The sequence below is a fragment of the Elgaria multicarinata genome, chromosome 11 (assembly GCF_023053635.1).
Source record: "Elgaria multicarinata webbii isolate HBS135686 ecotype San Diego chromosome 11, rElgMul1.1.pri, whole genome shotgun sequence".
Lineage (NCBI taxonomy): Eukaryota > Metazoa > Chordata > Lepidosauria > Squamata > Anguidae > Elgaria > Elgaria multicarinata.
The window spans coordinates 30,886,536-30,903,748 of NC_086181.1; the positions used below are offsets into that span (position 1 = coordinate 30,886,536).

The following is a 17,213-nucleotide window of genomic DNA, read 5'->3' on the forward strand; positions in this document are numbered from 1 at the left end:
CCTGGCATCTCCAGGTTGGACTAGGAAGAAATCCTGCCTGAATACTTGGAGTGGTGCTGCCAGTCAGTGTCGACAGTACTGGGCTAGGTGGACCCTTCCTCCAACACAATATAAAGCAGCTCCCTGTGGTCCTAAATTCACCTCACTTTCTCTGGATTGGGGTCCGATGGCCAAGTGACTTGCTTGAGGGCTGCACTTATCACATGACAGCCTGGTTTTCTTTCATCTTGTGGTAGGGTAGTCATCGTATCTCTGAGAAGCAATGATCATGCAAGGAAGGACAAGAGCTCTTGTAGGGAAATAGGTCTCCTGTGGGCTGATAATAGCAAGTCACCCCAATCTACCCTTATAGTGTAGGACTTGATGTCAGGATTGAGAACAGGCGAGAGAGGTTTTTGGAGTGAGAAGAGAGAGGCAATCTGTGTAAAGAGGATTTGGGAAGTCCAGAAAAGCTGACTCCGAGGCCGATTCACACAAGTTCCACTTGGTATTTCATCACTCGGTTGCTCAACATGCAAGTCTTGGTTCACACAGGCATAATACACTGCGTGGCTGCTGACGGTGTGAAATGACTCCACTGGAAAGCATTGCCTTTGGAGCGATGCGGTGTTAGATTTGTATTAGCCTATTAATACATGAAAGTCCTGACTTCATACTGGAATCATCAAGTGATAAACGTACCCGTGTGAAGCAACCGTTGGTGACGGGGCCGAATGTGTGAACAGCCTCCATTGAAAAGTAGATGATTGCAAGTGATATGAAAACTCTGTTGGCATTTGATCAGTACTGGCTGTTTTACATATGCATGCCATTACTTGCCCTCACTTTCATTGAGTGATGGCATGCATGTGTCCACTTGCCCTTAGTTACCATCTGTGACAGGGCGTGATGGAGTGTGGTTTGTTAAAAAGGAGCTGGAATGTATGATTCTTGGATTCTCTGAAAGTATAGTGGTCCATTGAACACTTGCCTATGGGCTGCTGGGCAGTCCATGAACCACACTGAGGTGTTCCACGTAGCTAGTGGGTTTTGACTCCTCTTCAACCAGACGTTGAGTTATTTTAATGAAAAACAATATTCATCCCTCTAATAGCCATCTCATGAAACACAGGCTGCAAATTTTCCTTTCATTTTGTAATTTATATTAATTTGTGTAGTATATTTAACCATAATTACACTAGGATATATGGCGGATTATAAGAAATTTGGAGATTTTGCCAAGGTCCTCAAGTAGCATAGTGTGATGTACAAAGAGAAGCAAGGAGTCAGGACTCCTGAGCTTTTCAGGAGGTAGTAAATTAGAGCGACACAGTTGAGAAACTTAAAAAGAATTGGGTCTGTTTGTTTAATTTCAGTTGCTGGAGTGTGTAACCACCACCACAACAGTATTCTTACCTTGGGGGCCCAAAGTGCAGGCGTTTTTGGTCCAAACCAAAACAGAGTAATTCAGCTGCGGAAGGTCTATCTGAAGAAGAAAACATTTATTATAAGATTCCGCTAGTTTAAGTCTTGTGGTGCTGCCCCCTGCAGGCACAGGTGTGCCATTACAGAATCCCAGACAGGGCCAGGTTGAACTTGCTTTGATCTCGGGTTCATTTTCAGGTTCGGGAGATTGGGTTGAGTTGTAAAAAGTAGTGACAGCTTCTGGAAAGATCCATGATTCATGACTCACTGCTCTTGCACCGTGAGATAAGCAGTTATGCACAGGCTTGTTACTTTTGGTGACGCTCCCAACGCCGTAGCGAAACACTGGCCTTGGAACAAGTCACAGCAGTGTGGAAGGGCATGGGTTGATACAGCCTGGGTTTCCTTGGTCCTGTGGACAGAGCTTGCCGATGCAGGAGGACAACCCCAACATTTCAGCCATGCAAGAATTCTTTCAGATGAAGCTTTTATTGTGCATTGCCCTGCCTCATCCATGGAATGTTATGGGAAAGAGCAGATGATGTCTTCATTTTTGTAACCCTCCTGTATTTTCCTGCCATTTCTTCCATTTTTTTCTACTTACCAGAAAAACATCTGTTAAGGAGGAAAGATGGAAAAATTGCAGTGTCTTTTGCTTGGTAATGCTAAGAAGTGCCCACCTGTAAGCACCCTATCTCTCTTCATCCCCTTGTTTTCTTTACTTCGCAATATTGGCTGAGCCCCCTTCCATACCAAAATCTGATGTCCCCGCTTTTTTCCTGAAGATTCAGGCTGGACTGAATGGACAATTATTAGCCACAGTGGACTTTGGGTGTTAAGAGAGCACTACCCATGGATCAAGCCAGAGTTGATGTAAAGGAATGGTTGTTGATCTGCATTTGCACGGCACATTTTTGAAATCCAGCATTTGAGATCAGCATTGGATTTGGAGAGGGTGGAAAAATTGCATGCATTTGATGAGGCAAAGGTGGCATTTCAGTAGAAGGTGGCCACACTGATGGTATGCAGAAGGGGTTTAAGAAGAAGGAAAGGCTAACAGCATTTGCATCTTCTGTTTATGTTTCCGGTATAACATCCAAAGCTGAAACTTTGCTCATTTCCTCTGTAACAAGATGTGTGTGCTCCAGATTGGGGGGGGGCAGCTCACACATCTAACGGGAGCGGTGGGGGGGCAGGCATTACTCCAGCTCCCACTTGGGACATTGGGGTACAGGTCTGCAACATGTCTGTATTTTCCCTCTCCATTTCTGTGTAATGTCTGAAGCTGCTGTGAATCAGAGAGAGGCCTTGGTGGACATAGAATCATAGAATAGCAGAGTTGGAAGGGGCCTACAAGGTCATCGAGTCCAACCCACCGGTCATTGCAGGAATCTACCTTAAAGCATCCCTGTCCAGCTGCCTCTTGAATGCCTCTAGAGAGCCCAATACCTCCCTGGGTAGTTGGTTCCATTGTAGTACTGCTCTAACAGTCAGGAAGTTTTTCCTGATGTCCAGCCGGAATCTGGCTTCCTGTAACCTGAGCCCATTATTCCATGTCCTGCACTCTGGGAGGACCGAGAAGAGATCCTGGCCTTCCTCTGTGTGACAACCTTTCAAGTATTTGAAGAGTGCTATCATGTCTCCCCTCAATCTTCTCTTCTCCAGACTAAACATCTGACACTACTTTGTTGGAACAATTTGTTGTTGAATTCTGGACAGCCAAATATGGAATGCCCATTTTTGTTCTTGGGCAGGAGGTGCGGGGGGGGGGGGGGGGAAGTATTGAATGCGGAATTTCAGTGTGGAAATACAATTGCAAATGGTCTCTGTGAAAGAAACAGCCACATGGTTTTTTGCAGCAGATCGTGACCGCCGAATGTAATATATATCTTAAACCTCTGCAGCTGGGGACGTGTGCCTTATTAACAGCAAACGCCTAATTTTACCGTACTTACCAGCACGATCCTACCTACCTACTCAGACAAAAGCCCCATTGAGTTCAGTGGGGCTCACTCCCAGGCAAGTGGATATAGGATTTCAGCCTTAGGGGCATACTAAAAGAAATATGTGTTATTTTTGTGTTTCCTGCCCTTTGCTAGAGAGAAATGACCCCCCATCACCACATTTTTGTTGTGTGTGTGTGTTTCTTGTCTGTGCTTATTTCAGCTGAAACTATTCTGGACAGTTTTTGCATCCTGCATATTTCCACTTGAAAGCCTGAAGTTTGAATTCAAATGGCAGCATTTCATATCTAAGAGTTCAAAGTTTTAAAATTCCAGGATTGAATGTGGAAATGATGGGAATTTCTGACTTTAGGATGTTCAGCCTTGAAGTCCCAGTGGGGGCAGTGATCATTTGATTGTAACGCATCAAAACAAATCAGAATTCTGGTGGGGTTTTTTAATTGAAATTCCATTTTGGCTTGCTTATGATCTGCACCCCCAGTGGAAAAAAAACCATCCTGCTTTTTTCTGTTGGCATATTTGTGTGCACAAAAATGGGTGTATGCAGACAACCAGTCACCAAATGCTAACTTACCATGGTGCACACACTTCAGCAGGGTATCTGTGTTGTCCTTCTAAATGGTGAAGAAAGAGAGTCTTCTTAACACCCTTGAAGTAGGAAAATTCTCATCACTTCTTGGCTGGACAGTACAAGATGATTGTGGTGTGTGTGTGTAAGTGTAAGAAGCATCATTGTATAAGGATATGTGTGTGCAAGTATCTGTGGAGGTGTGGGGGAGTCTCATTAGCTCTGTATATATCTCCCTGTTAATAATTCCTAATTCTAATATTAATAAAGTTTAATATAAAGCTATACCTGTCTAGGATTTCTTATCTGGATATGGAATTGTAGCAACTCACTGTACCAAATCTCAGGACAGTTAGGTCAAGGCTTGCAGAGGTAAGATGCAGTGTGGCGTCCCAGTGGCTGGTGGTGGGACGGAGGGCAGGACAGATACTCATTCTACTGAGATGGTCAGGAGTTGATCGCGTGTGGCAATTGGCAACTGTATGCCGTGTATTGGAGCAAACGTATCTGGTTGTGGGGGGATTTCTCTGCCACAAGTGGGTGGGGCAGAGGGTCACCGTCCTATTCGCGCCAAATAGAGAGCTGCCTCTGGTGGCATTACAACAAATGACACAAGAGTTTGGGTCTTTTTCAATTGAAGCAGAAATGACAATAATTTAGCATATGTTCACTTAGGAAGCTACTTTATACCTGGCCAGATTATTCGTCTGTCTAGACCAGAATTGATGGGCACCACCTCTCCAGGATCTCAGGTAGAAAAAGGGTCGTTCCCCACCATCTGCTACCTACACCTTTTACCTGGAGGTGCCAGGACTTGAGCCTTGAGACCTGCATGTGAAGTGTGTGCTCTGCCACCGAGTTAGAGAGCCGGTCCTTGTATTCCGTAACGTACAAGGTGGGGGATGCATGCATGCATTTAATCCACTCTGTGTCTACTTGCAGAAAAATACCATGGCAGAGCTGGGATTAGCTCCAGCTTCCTGCAGCATGGTCTCAAGGTATGTGTGTAGTTCAGGGGTGCACAACTTTTTTGGTCCTGAGGTCTGCATCTGGTATTGCCTGGGAGGGGGCACACGTGTGCATACCCATGCGTGTATACACACACACACGTTTCCTCGGCATACAGGGATGGGGAGTTTAAACCTCCCCACCCACCGAGATCTAGAGACTGTAGGGGGTAGAGTTCACAGCCCCTCCCATCCCCCCGTGATCACCACCAACGTTGCTGTTTCTCTTCAATCCTCGCTGCAGGGAAATCGCAGTCTCAGATGCAGGGTCACTGGAGGTTGGGAGAGACTGCGCCCTCTTCCCATCTCACAGCAATCCCCAGAAAGATTGCTGTCCTGGCAATAGCATTTCCCCCAATCCCACCTGTGGGGAGAAGTGAGTGGAGTCCCATTGGCTTCACGGGCTACGTTGGACGTGTCAAAGGGCCACAGGTTGTGAGCCCGTGGTGTAGTAGAGCAACTGCATATATTTCCAGCATGCTCAACCTCCTTATGCTGAATCAAATCATTGGTCCATTCAAATAAGAGTCCTACCTGTAGGTGTCAGGGATTGAGTCTTTTAGAATTTAGGGCTTTTTACCTGGAAAGTATGTGTTTTCTAACTGAGCCATGGCTCACTGTATGTACACGCTAAACCAGCTTTCCTCAACCCCGGTGCCCTCTAGATGTTTTGGACTACAACTCTCATAAACCCCAGCCAGCATGACCAATGAGTAGGGTGATGGGATTTGTAATCCAACACATCTGAAGGACATCAAATTGGGATAGGTTGCACTACATCTTTAAGATGTGCCTGGTACTAGTGGCATTGACCCAGCTGCCATGACTTCTCTTGGCCTTGGAGAAACTTCAGCTCCTTCCAACAGTTCTTCCGCCACTCCCATCAGGCCTCTTAGAATCATAGAATAGCAGAGTTGGAAGGGGCCTACAAGGCCATCGAGTCCAACCCCCTGCTCAAGCCCCTGACATGGGGCTTGAGTATGACTGTGGGCCCCAGCCCCTGACAGGCCCACAGCCAAGGTCCTTCAGGTCCAACCGGTAATTTGGCAAGACTGAAGGCCTGGCAGCACCCTCCCTCTGCCTGCCTTGCCTTGCCACTTATAGGGTCTCTCTGCACCCTGATTGGTCCCCAGACTAGCCTTTTGATTGGCTGGGATGCCTTTGTGAAAGTCTTCCAGGTGAGGTCAACCCAAGTCATGGGAGGTGTTTGTATAGAGGTGAAGAGCTTTTCCACACCAATTGCACTTTTCGCCCCTATGCACCAGTAGCTTTCCATGCCTCACCCAAGCGGGTCTACAAATCCAGAATGGGGGTGGCGGCAGGGAGTGACAAACTGCAGGATCCAGAGGTGTTTCCAGGCGAGGCTTTTTAATGCACATCCGCCCTGCCCAATTTGTGGAATTTTACGAGAGGAAGTTCAGATGTCCTCTTCCAGTTGTAACCTTGCTGTGTTTTCCTACTACCACTTCCATCTTTTTCCACAGAAAATTTGTTGGGTGTGGTCAGGGAGAGATGGAAGAGCTGCACAGTATCTTTCGACTGATACTGCCAGAAACCGCCTGTCTGGAAGCACCCTGTTGATTCGAACAGCAGCTTGGTGGCAATAAAGATGCTTGCTTTTGTTTTTTAGAGAAAACATATTTCTGATCTCACTAATTAACAAGGAAAGCTTTAAAATAGGGAAGCAACATCCCCCAGCCCGTGGGCCTCATTCGGCCTGCCAAGTCCCCCAACCTAGGCTCTGTTGCCTCCTGGGGTCCCTCCAGGCAGCAGGGCTTGGCTTCCAAATCCCACCACCTGGAAGAATCCCTGCAGCGATTGTAAATAAGAATGGAGATCCCCTTGCAGCCACTCTGCAGAGGGAAGGCAACACACAGGGGAATCCCCGTTGCTATTTCAAATTGGAGATAACAGCAGGGATGTCGGTGACGAGGGACCCAGCCAGCACTGGGAAGAGCAGCCACCTTTTCTGGTCCTGGCTGAGTCGCTTCACGCAGTGATGCTGAGAGCCAGGTAAAACCAGGGACTCAGCTGGTGCAGGGAAAGGCAGGCCCTTTGCCTGATGCTGCCTAAGTCACATTATAAGGTGCCCCATGAAGCCAGAGACTCCGTCAGCAATGGGAGGAGGAGCAGCCATGTCTCCCAGTGTTGCCCAGGGCCTTTCTCCAAACTGGGACCAGCATAGAACTCCATACTTCTTCCAGCTCAGAGCAAGACTAAAAAGGGCAAGGATGTGTGTGTGTGTGGGAGATATGACATCATCTGGCCCACTGAGGGCCCCTCACCCTAATATTGTTCTGCACCCCATTTTAGCACTTGTTAGGCTGGAAAGGACCTGAACGCTTTCAAAAGTCAAGAAACTGGGTAACACTAGGGTGACCATATTTGGGAAACCAAAAAAAAGGACACCCGGGGGGGAGGGTAGGAAAGCTGCCTAATGGCTGCCTTAAAGGGGAAAGTGTGTCATTCCTGGATATTATAGAAAATTACAGAAAATTCCCCTGACACCCAGGATAGAACAAAAACCAGGTTAAATCCAGGAAAATCCTGACAGTTGGTCACCCTATAAATTCCACTACACAGCTGCCCCTTCCCCAACGCTCCAGTTTCCCTCCTCCTTCCAAATCTGAAAAAGTCATTTCCCCTTCCACACCCCTAGTCCTTGTACTCCCTTCCACACCCATTCCCAGAATTTGGAGAAACCCCAGGCTTCTCCAATGTCAAATTACACAAATTAATCCATTATATGCAAATATGCACAATTTATTATCATTGCAGAATTTGGAAGGTTGTGGGGTTTTTTTAAAGTTCTGATCTTTAAATACTCTTCCCACCCCTACATCTTCCTTCTCACAACCCTTCCAATAATGTATCATCACCCCTACATCCAACCCTCAGTAACACCTCCGGTCAGCCACTCCCCACAACACACATCAGCCCAGAAACATCTTTCCCCGGCCTATTATTCACATTCCCTACCTTTTTACCCACCCACCCAGGTTTCCTTTCAACCTCTGTGAAATCGCCCATATAGAAGAACAGTTGAATGTGCGTTTTTGTGTTTAATTCATCCCCTTTCCTTTTTTTTGCGGGGTTATATTTTTTACACTTATATAAATTTGGCAAAAGATACCCTCCCTTTCCTTCTTGGTATCTATGCAGTCCAGCAGGAGCAGGGGGTTATTAATCCGGCACCCAATCTCTTGCTCCCCTCAGAATTTACGAAGAAGTGATCTGAAACAAAACGTGGTAGCCATTATCATGGAGTCTGTGACACCATTTTCGTCTTGGCAGGCAGGGAATCTACGTAAGCCGAAATGCCTACAGACATTGGACGAACATGGGGAGCCTAATGCCATGCTAGCACAGGAACATTGCTCTGATCTGGGATGCCAATGTGGGCATAAAGTGGGAAGGGGAGAGGAGGGCAACGCATTGTCAGCCCTACTCCTCATGCCACCACATGTGCAGGCTCCACTCCTGACTGCCACACGTTGAGTGGTTCCCAATTCTGGGAAGGATTCTAAGCGCATGGAACTGATCACATGAAGAATTCCCCTTCAGAACTTCATGCCCAACATGTGAGGGGTGGGGGTTGGACTCAACACACACTGGGACATTAGGGTTGAGGGTGGAGGACACTCCCCACACCCACTCACCCACCCACCCTTCTACACTTTATGCTCACGAATGCTCTTTGGATGCCTATATAGGGCTCTCTTCTTCCTGCGAAAGCTGAAAGCAGTTGGAAGCTATGAAGATGATGCCTTCGGGAAGGCCATTTTGTGGGAGAATGCCTCAGGTAGGGGGCATCCTCCCTCAAGCCATGGGTTCTCACAGTGGATAGCAGGTCTCCTGAGGGAGGCACAGACAGTTGACACATGAGGCGTGAAGACTGGAATAGGAGACAGGGCCAACATGGCCCTGCTCATGACATCAGGGCCAGAAGCAAGGTGGTTTGCAACCTCTAGCATTACTAGTGCAGGGGGGCACCAGGACAAGCAGTGAAGGTCTGGGAGATGGATGCTGCAAGCTTTTGGCTCCCAAGTGGTTCCTTCCAGTAAGCCAGCATATCACTCTTAACAGAATGTGTAATACTCAACGTGTTGGATGGCACAAGATGGGACACTGATCAGGCAGCTATCCTTAATGGTTTCAGGGAAGGATTCACTGGTTAAAGCACCAGGAGTCTTAAAGTTGAGGACTCTGATGGCCAAAATGAAGGGCCTTCTTCTCCTTGCTACCCTGACAACTTGCCAGAAGGGGCAGCTCTTAGCCTGAACTCTGGTGCACTTAGCCACTGCAGATAGCTAGGAGTGCACTGTTGCATCTTCTAGGTCAGGTGACACTGGGGGACAATGGGATTCCACCTGGCTCTATAAACCCAGCAGTCGCCAGATGGCGGCAGCCGCCTTTCCTGCCTCTCAGCTCCTGCTCGTAAGCAAAACAGTTCTCCGGTCTGTCAAGTGCATCTGTTCAGTTTGCTTCACCGTCTCTCCAGCCTTTCAGGGCTGAACATATCAAATATGGGCCTAGGTATGTCTGTCTTCGTTTCTGTATTAGCTAGGCACAAATATTTTCCTTGGGGTGGGGGGAAAGGAATGGTGCACACACTAAACCGACCCATGCCCCAGGAGGTAAATGGACCATGTATTGAGTCCTTATATGCAAGGACTCCAACCCCACTCATAGCTGACGGCTTCCATCGTAAGCCCAACACGAGCCAGCAATCATGCCATTCACAGTCCAATGAATGTTTTCTAAAGAAATCAATCCCAGGAGGGCTCAGGGGGGCCATCCGTTCTAATCCCCGCTCTGTCCCCTGCTGGAAGGGCCCTTGCAGCAAGTTCACGCATCCATTTGCCCCCCCCCCCCGCCCCAAGATGAGCCCACCTAATCCCCGACATCGGCGTTCCTGCGTTCTGAATGTACCGCAAGCAGAGAGCAAGAGTGAACAAGTTTCATCGAATCAAGATGCACAGAGTGGATGACGCAAATTGACTCTCTACACCTCTGAGCTCCCCGATAGCACCCGCTTGTCCTCACCCAGTGCTTTTGGCACAATTGATCAGTGGCTAGCCCAGTCCCTGGAAATCCTCTTCATTTCAATTGTACCCTAGCGGGACCCAGACACCTTTATTAACCTCCCAATATAAACCAGTGGGGGGGATTGGGAAGGCCAGGCCAATCTGAAGAAAAGCCAGCCAGCTCTATCAGTGCTTCGTATGAACCAGAGATGATTTTCCAAAGGATGACACACACCAACCAGCCAGGATAACATGGAGGGCACTGCTATTGCTCGCCACCGGCTGCTTGTTCCGTGGCCAAACTGGTGGTCTGACCAATTCAGCATACTCAGATATCGCTTCATGTACCAATCAAAGAATGCCGACTTGCACAGGTCGCTTTTGAGAAATGATACTTATGGATCATTCCTCCGGGACCAGATAAAGGGCTTCCTACATCCAACCCAATCTCACCACTCGTCTTGTCGAGTCTGACCATCCCCCCGGTTATTCCAAGGTGGTGGGTCTGATGGAGTTGTTCCATCGTGCCGATGAAATCCCGTCCAAGGTTTGAATCAATGGTCTTTTCTTCTTTTGATAATGCTGGTGAAAAGGGGAGAGTCACCAGCCCTTATTCAGTTCCATTTGGCACAAAAGCGGCTTAAAATGGCAGCCATATTCCACATTCCGGGATTGCAGCTGATGAGATTCGGGGAGATGCAGAGGCCTCATGAGCAGTCAAAGGCAACTTCCAGGAGACTCCGTTCCGTCCCGCCCCGCCCCGCCCCACCCCCACCCTCTCAATTTGGCACAGAGGGTCCTTATAAGGGACATACCAGAGAGCAGGAGGGAGGCTGGGAGGGGACAAGGGTTATACATTCAAAAGCCAGTGCTGGGCAGGGGGCCCTAAAATGGAGGAGGTGCCGTCCTCATCACTTAGTGGCCTGTGATGGTTCGTACAAAAAGTTCCATGCCGCCCCAGCTCCACTGCCTTCCCCAAGTGGGGGCATGTTGGTTGGCAGGAGAGGGAGGGCGGAAGTCTGTATAGGTCAGGCCCCAGTTCGCAGCAATGGCCCCACACCATGCACGCACACACAAACGCATCGGTCCATCCACCCGCCCCAGGAACCGGTGGGTGGCATCCCGGCATCGGCAAGTCAACTGGATGACTGGGCATTGGTCCCTGAACGTTGAGACGACAAGGAGGAGGCGTTGTCCGGCTGCTACTTCGTCTCTCAGTTCTCAATCGGGCCTGGAAGGGAGAAGAGAAGAGAAACTTCTTTGAACTGAGCAGCTCACTCTGTTTCTGGATGGCTCATTCACTGCTTGAAAGCACTTTGAGGGCTAAACCTTTGCACCGAAAGTACAAGAGTTTTAAAAAATAAACCTCAAGGAGCATTAGATGGGGACAAGGGGCTGAGTAGCAGGAGCGGAGGGGGAATGTAACCCTTTTCTCCCCTTCTCCTCTTTGGTCTCTCACCACCATTCTGCAGCCAAGATTATTTTCTTGGCTCGTCGTTTTGACCATGTTTCTCCTGTGATGAAACCTCTTCATTGGCTTCTGATCCCATATAGGTATAAGCTTCTTTTGCTGACATTCAAAGCATGTCATGGTCTTGCACCTTCTTATCTTTCCTCTCTCATTTCACTCTACCATCCCCCTCGTACCCTCCGTCCTTCAAGAGTTATGTTGCTCTCCCGCCCAAGAGTCTCCATCTCTCTTGCCCGGCTTCGCCCATTCTCCCCGGCTGCCCCGTTTGCTTGGAATGCTCTTCCAGAGCAACTACGTACCACGAGTCCCATTGTAGGTTTTAAAACGCATTTGAAAACTCATTTCTTTTCAATAGCTTTTGGTATTTTAGCTTGATTTACTGTTCTTATTACTATGATTATTCCTTTATTTCTGCTTTGTGAACCCCTTCACCCACCCTTCATATGTTTTAATGTCATTTTAGGTTGCAAGCCTCTAGGCAGGGTATCGCTGTTTTATTTGTATATTTTGTACAGCACCAAGTACGTTGTTGGTGCTATATAAATAAATAAATAAACAAATAATTCTACAGTGCTGAGGAAAAGACCTTCTCTGAATCTGCTCTTTGCTTTGTGTGTGTGTGTGTGGATTTCTCCCCCCGCCCCTTTGATGCCAGGGGGAGGATTTCTGTCCAATGCAAACATCAGCTTCAGGAAAGGAATTTTCCTCGGGACCCAAGCAGGGGAGGAAAGGGTTAAATTAATTTCCTCTGCACACCTGCTGTGATCCCCCCATCCCATCCAGGTGATGCTTCTTTTTAAAAAATAATAATAATAAACTGCACACATATGCATTTAATAAGCGCTTCCCTCCTTAATGGATTTTCTGTGGCAAGAAAGAAGTCCGAAGAAGCAGTGAGAATACATGGAAGTATTGCAAATGGAAGCTGACATTGGAGTCACACCTCTCTCACACACACCCCAGGTTGGGGAAGGGCTGCTCTAAACAAAAAAAGAAGTAGGTGTCCCTAAGTTGTTCGTCATCAGTTTTCCACAACCCCACAGTCACCTCTGCATATCCTATTCTCCATCCTGTCCTCATGGTTTATCTGCTTTGGCAGAATGAGAATTTCACTGGTACTTTCTGCCTCCTTAGGGAGGATGTGGCGTTAAGGCTGGCGAGACCTTAACTCCCAATTTCCCCGCTTTTTGGTGCTTGGTGGAAAAGTGTACGTCTTTAACGTTGTTTTATAAACCGTAGGTGTTTTGTTCATTGAATTTCATGGCTTTTTGTAAAGGATAACGAGAGCCCTTCCCTCTTTTAAATGTGGTCACTTTAGTATAGCTCCTGCAGCTTTCACTGTTGTGATGAAGAGGGAACTGGTGTGGGGTGTACAAAAGCCCTGCTTGGGAAAATAAAATTCCTGGGAGATTTTAGAGAAGGCTTTATTCCAACCTGGTGCCCTCCAGGTATTTTGGACTACAACTCCCATCCTCTCAAGGGCCCAGGCTCGCTGAGGTTAAGGGGAGCTGGAGCCAAAAACACCAGATTGAGGAAGGCTGTTTTATTCTAATGATCCAAACAGAATGCATAAGAATAAGTGCCCAATATCGATCCCATGGAGATTTTTATTGTGACTGAATCAAAATGAATCTAGTGCTACGGTTTCAAAATTACATCTTTTGATACTCCCTTCAATGCAACCAGCAGGGACAAGGCCATGCTGACAACAGGCGGCTGCACTGGTTTGCGCGCTCAATGCGCTCCTGCGCCACTTAGTTCCTGGCAAATCCAGTGTTTCCTCACCTATTGGCTGCTCCGTGGCTGTAGCCCATTTATTGAGTGTAGGACACAAAATATGCAAAGCTATTAGTCCGAGGTTGGCAGACTTGCTCCCAGCTTTAATTGTAGATCTCACTCAGGTCCTGATGGCACGGCTAAGTATCCAAAAATAACGTCAACACAGAAAGGATCTGTGTCTCTTCTCGATCCTCCCAGAGTGCAGGACACGGAATAACGGGCTCAAGTTAAAGGAAGCCAGATTCCAGCTGGACATCAGGAAAAACTTCCTGACTGTTAGAGCAGTACGACAATGGAACCAGTTACCTAGGGAGGTTGTGGGCTCTCCCACACTAGAGGCCTTCAAGAGGCAGCTGGACAACCATATGTCAGGGATGCTTTAGGGTGGATTCCTGCATTGAACAGGGGGTTGGACTCAATGGCCTTGTAGGCCCCTTCCAACTCTGCTATTCTATGATTCTATGAAGTCAAATTCAGGCATGTACCTTCAATTGCTTAAGGGTGCCATTGCTCAACTGTGATTGAGGCCCCTTCTGTTTGACTCAGGGCTTTTCTACACGAGCAATTTATTGCACCCTTGTGATTGGTGACTCAAGGAAGTTAGTGGGTCCTTTACACAACTTTGTCAGCTTCAGGGATGTCTCACATGCTTTCCCCCCTTTATCCCACTTTCAAAAAGAACAGAGATAACGCAGAAAAAGATGTTATTCCGATCTATCAGCTGTGTGAAATGCTGGTGTAGCACTATAATGACACCGCCATCTAGTAACTGTAAACTGAACCACTCAGAAACATATAGAACTTGTTGAGGAAGGACTTTCCTTGATTCAAACCACGTGTCCACCATGTAAAGAAGTCCACCATAATTCCACAAAGAAACTGAAAGCAGAAAGCCCTGGTAAGGTTGAAGGGTTTTTGTTTAATAAAGAGAAGCTCTCAAGTGAGTGCTTGCCTTTTATTTCAGAGAACCAGAGTTCAATAGCTTCAGGATTAAGGGTAGTTCATCTCCCTCCACCCTCCAGCCATGGCGTTGTGTCACTGAACCAAAACCACAGGCAACCTCAGCCCCACATGCAATGCTCCTTCCTTACTACCCCACACAGAATTAACCTAGTCTAGTAGCCCAGCCTCCTCTAACCTGGAACCCTCTGGATGTATTGGACTACAACTCCCAGGCTGGCTGGGGATTGTGGGCATTGTAGTCCAACACATCTGGAGGGCCCCGGGTTCGGGGAGGCTATGGTAGCCCCGCTCCCCGGACAAGCCCCATGCACATCCAGGCCCGCTTACCGGCTGTGGGTCCCAGTTCGGTGTCACAGGATGGAGAAAGATGAGGCTCCAGAGCAGGGGAGACGGTGAAGCGGGAGAACCTCAAGGCGTCCACAAGGCCAGACTCTGCCTTCTTGGCCGCTGGCAGCAAGGCAGGGGCCATGGGCATTGGGGAAGACATGGCTAGGTGGGGCTTGGCTGCGTTGGGGTCGGATACCATGGAGACGTAGGACGGGTTCTGAGCCATCAGGGGGAAATCGTCATCCCACTCAAAGCTGCCACCTGAACGGGGAAGGAAGAACAGGAGGGGGACGAAGGAGGACCAGGTTGAGAGGGGGATGCTTCAAGCAGACTTCCCCAGCCTGGTGTCCTCCAGATGTTTTGGACTACAACTCCCATGGGCCATGCTGGCTGGGGCTGCTGGGAGATGGTGTCCAACGCATCTGGAAGGTTGGGGAAGGCTGGGCTAGCATATCAAGTAAAGTGACTGAGTTCAAATCCCCACTGCGCCATGAAGTCCACTGGATCGCTATCTCTCCGCCTGGCCTACACTACAGGGTTATTATGAGGATAAAAGGGGCCATCCAGAGAGCGACACATGATAACGATATCAGGGCAGCAGGAGCACACTCCCTCGTCTTTCCTGTAGTCATGATGGTGCTACGATTTAAATGAGCTGAACATGTGGCACTACGCATACTCAAAGCATTGGGGGTGGGCCTTGGTTGTATTGTAGCAGGCAAAACGTCTTTGATTTGTTTATTGCTCTAACATATCTGGAATGTAGAAGCAGTTGTAAAGCAGGGAAGGGTGGTTGGGGGATAAAGAGAAATGTTAGTTGTGCACTTCACAACTGAAATCATACATGAGACCATTAAGTCCATAGTCTAAAATTACTGGGGGGTGGATCATGGAAGAAAACTATATATTAAGGGTCGGCAACGTGCAACCTGAAAGCTGCATGCGGCCTGCCCTGTGCATATAACGGAATGATGTCCCTTTTGGTGCTCTGTAGCCCTACGGGCACCATTTTGATTGTTATTTGGATTTTTTTAAACAATCAATGCCTGCGGGAGGGGCCCAGGGAGGACAGAAATGGCCCCTGGACCTCTTGCAATTGCCTACCTCTGATAGGCTGCCTCAAGGTCTTTGGAGAAAGCACAAGATAAAATATAAGAAATCTCTCTCTCTCTCTCTCACACACACACACACACACACACGCACACACACTCACCAAATATGCCCAAGCCTTCACCCAAGCCATTATTGCAAAACAAGCAGATGAAGTTAGAGGTGGGAGCCCGCATCAAGACTCTTCTGAGGGGTAGTTTTACTAATGTGCAGGATTTCTGTGCAATATCTACCTCAGAACCAGGGCTGAACAGATCTCCCTCATCCTTTTCTAGTTTCCTCTGCCTGGCGCTCTGCCCCTCCCCAATTCTAATTTAACTAGGAGAATTCTGAAATAAGAACAAGATCAGTTTTCTACAGCATTCAGTTCCTTCCATTCAACTGGCATCTCCATACACCCACACACACACACACACACCAATATTAACAATCCTGCAACAACAACAAAAGAAAATGCAAAGTTGATGCAAATAGTGCATATGCTTGGTTTTACTGATGCACCCATGTGCTCATTTGCACGGGTGAAACACCCCACAAAAAGAATCTTCATGCGGTCTCCCAGTTCAACTTCATTTCCCACTCCCCACTCCCTCCCAATCGGAAGAGATCTTGGGGCTGGAGATGGAAAATCCAAACAGCTCCCTTCTTCCCACCCCTGATTAACACAATGGCACAAACCACAAGAGGGTTTTCTCATGCAAACCCCTCTGACATAAATGGGGGTGCAGTGCAAGCCCATGAGGTTGGGCAGTGTGCTTCTGATAGGGTGACCCTATGGAAAGGAGGACAGGGCTCCTGTATCTTTAATAGTTGTATTGAAAAGGGAATTTCAGCAGGTGTCTTTTGTATATATGGGGAACCTGGTGAAATTCCCTCTTCATCACCACAGTTAAAGCTGCAGGAGCTATACTAGAGTGACCAGATTTAAAAGAGGGCAGGGCACCTGCAGCTTTAACTGTGGTGATGAAGAGGAAATTTCACCAGGTCCCCCATATATACAAATTACTCCTGCTGAAATTCCCTTTTCAATACAACTGTTAAAGATACAGGAGCCCTGTCCTCCTTTTCATATGGTCACCCTAGCTTCTGAGCCTTGTTGGTTGGAGGATGTCTCCTCAAGGTGAGTTGCCAGTGGCCAACAAGTATCAGTTTGACACTCTCAGTTCAACACGCCAGCAACTACACCACACTGTCTCTCTTGTATTCACTTCTTTACACCATTTTTCATTTGCACTGACTTCCAATTTGTATCGAGGCACAATTCAAAGTGTAGTTATTACCTAGAAAGTTTCTATGCTGGGTTACCTGAAGGACCACTTCCTCCCGAGTGGAGCCTCATGGTAGCTACAACCAGACTGTGGAACTCCCTCCCAAAAGATGTCCTGCTGGCCCCCACTTTCTTTAGGCAGGCAGATGTAGGGTGACCATATGAAAAGGAGGACAGGACTCCTATATCTTTAACAGTTGTATTGAAAAGGAAATTTCAGCAGGTGTCATTTGTATATATGGGGAACCTGGTGAAATTCCCTCTTCATCACAACAGTTAAAGCTGCAGGTGCCCTGCCCCCTTTTAAATCTGGTCACTCTAATATA

At 47.8% G+C, this 17,213-nt stretch overlaps 1 protein-coding gene across 1 annotated transcript in view; it reads right to left on the bottom strand.

Moving 5' to 3' along the window:
- Window positions 1-11,159: 11,159 nt before the first annotated feature.
- The window catches only part of LMTK3 (lemur tyrosine kinase 3), a 33,574-nt gene continuing 27,520 nt past the window's right edge, over window positions 11,160-17,213 (bottom strand). The window contains exons 14-15 of the mRNA XM_063136519.1: window positions 14,511-14,771; window positions 11,160-11,201 (exon numbers count right to left, since the gene is read on the bottom strand). Coding sequence (XP_062992589.1) covers window positions 11,185-11,201; window positions 14,511-14,771 — 278 coding nt within the window. The 3' untranslated portion in view covers window positions 11,160-11,184. The remainder of the gene's footprint in view (window positions 11,202-14,510; window positions 14,772-17,213) is intronic.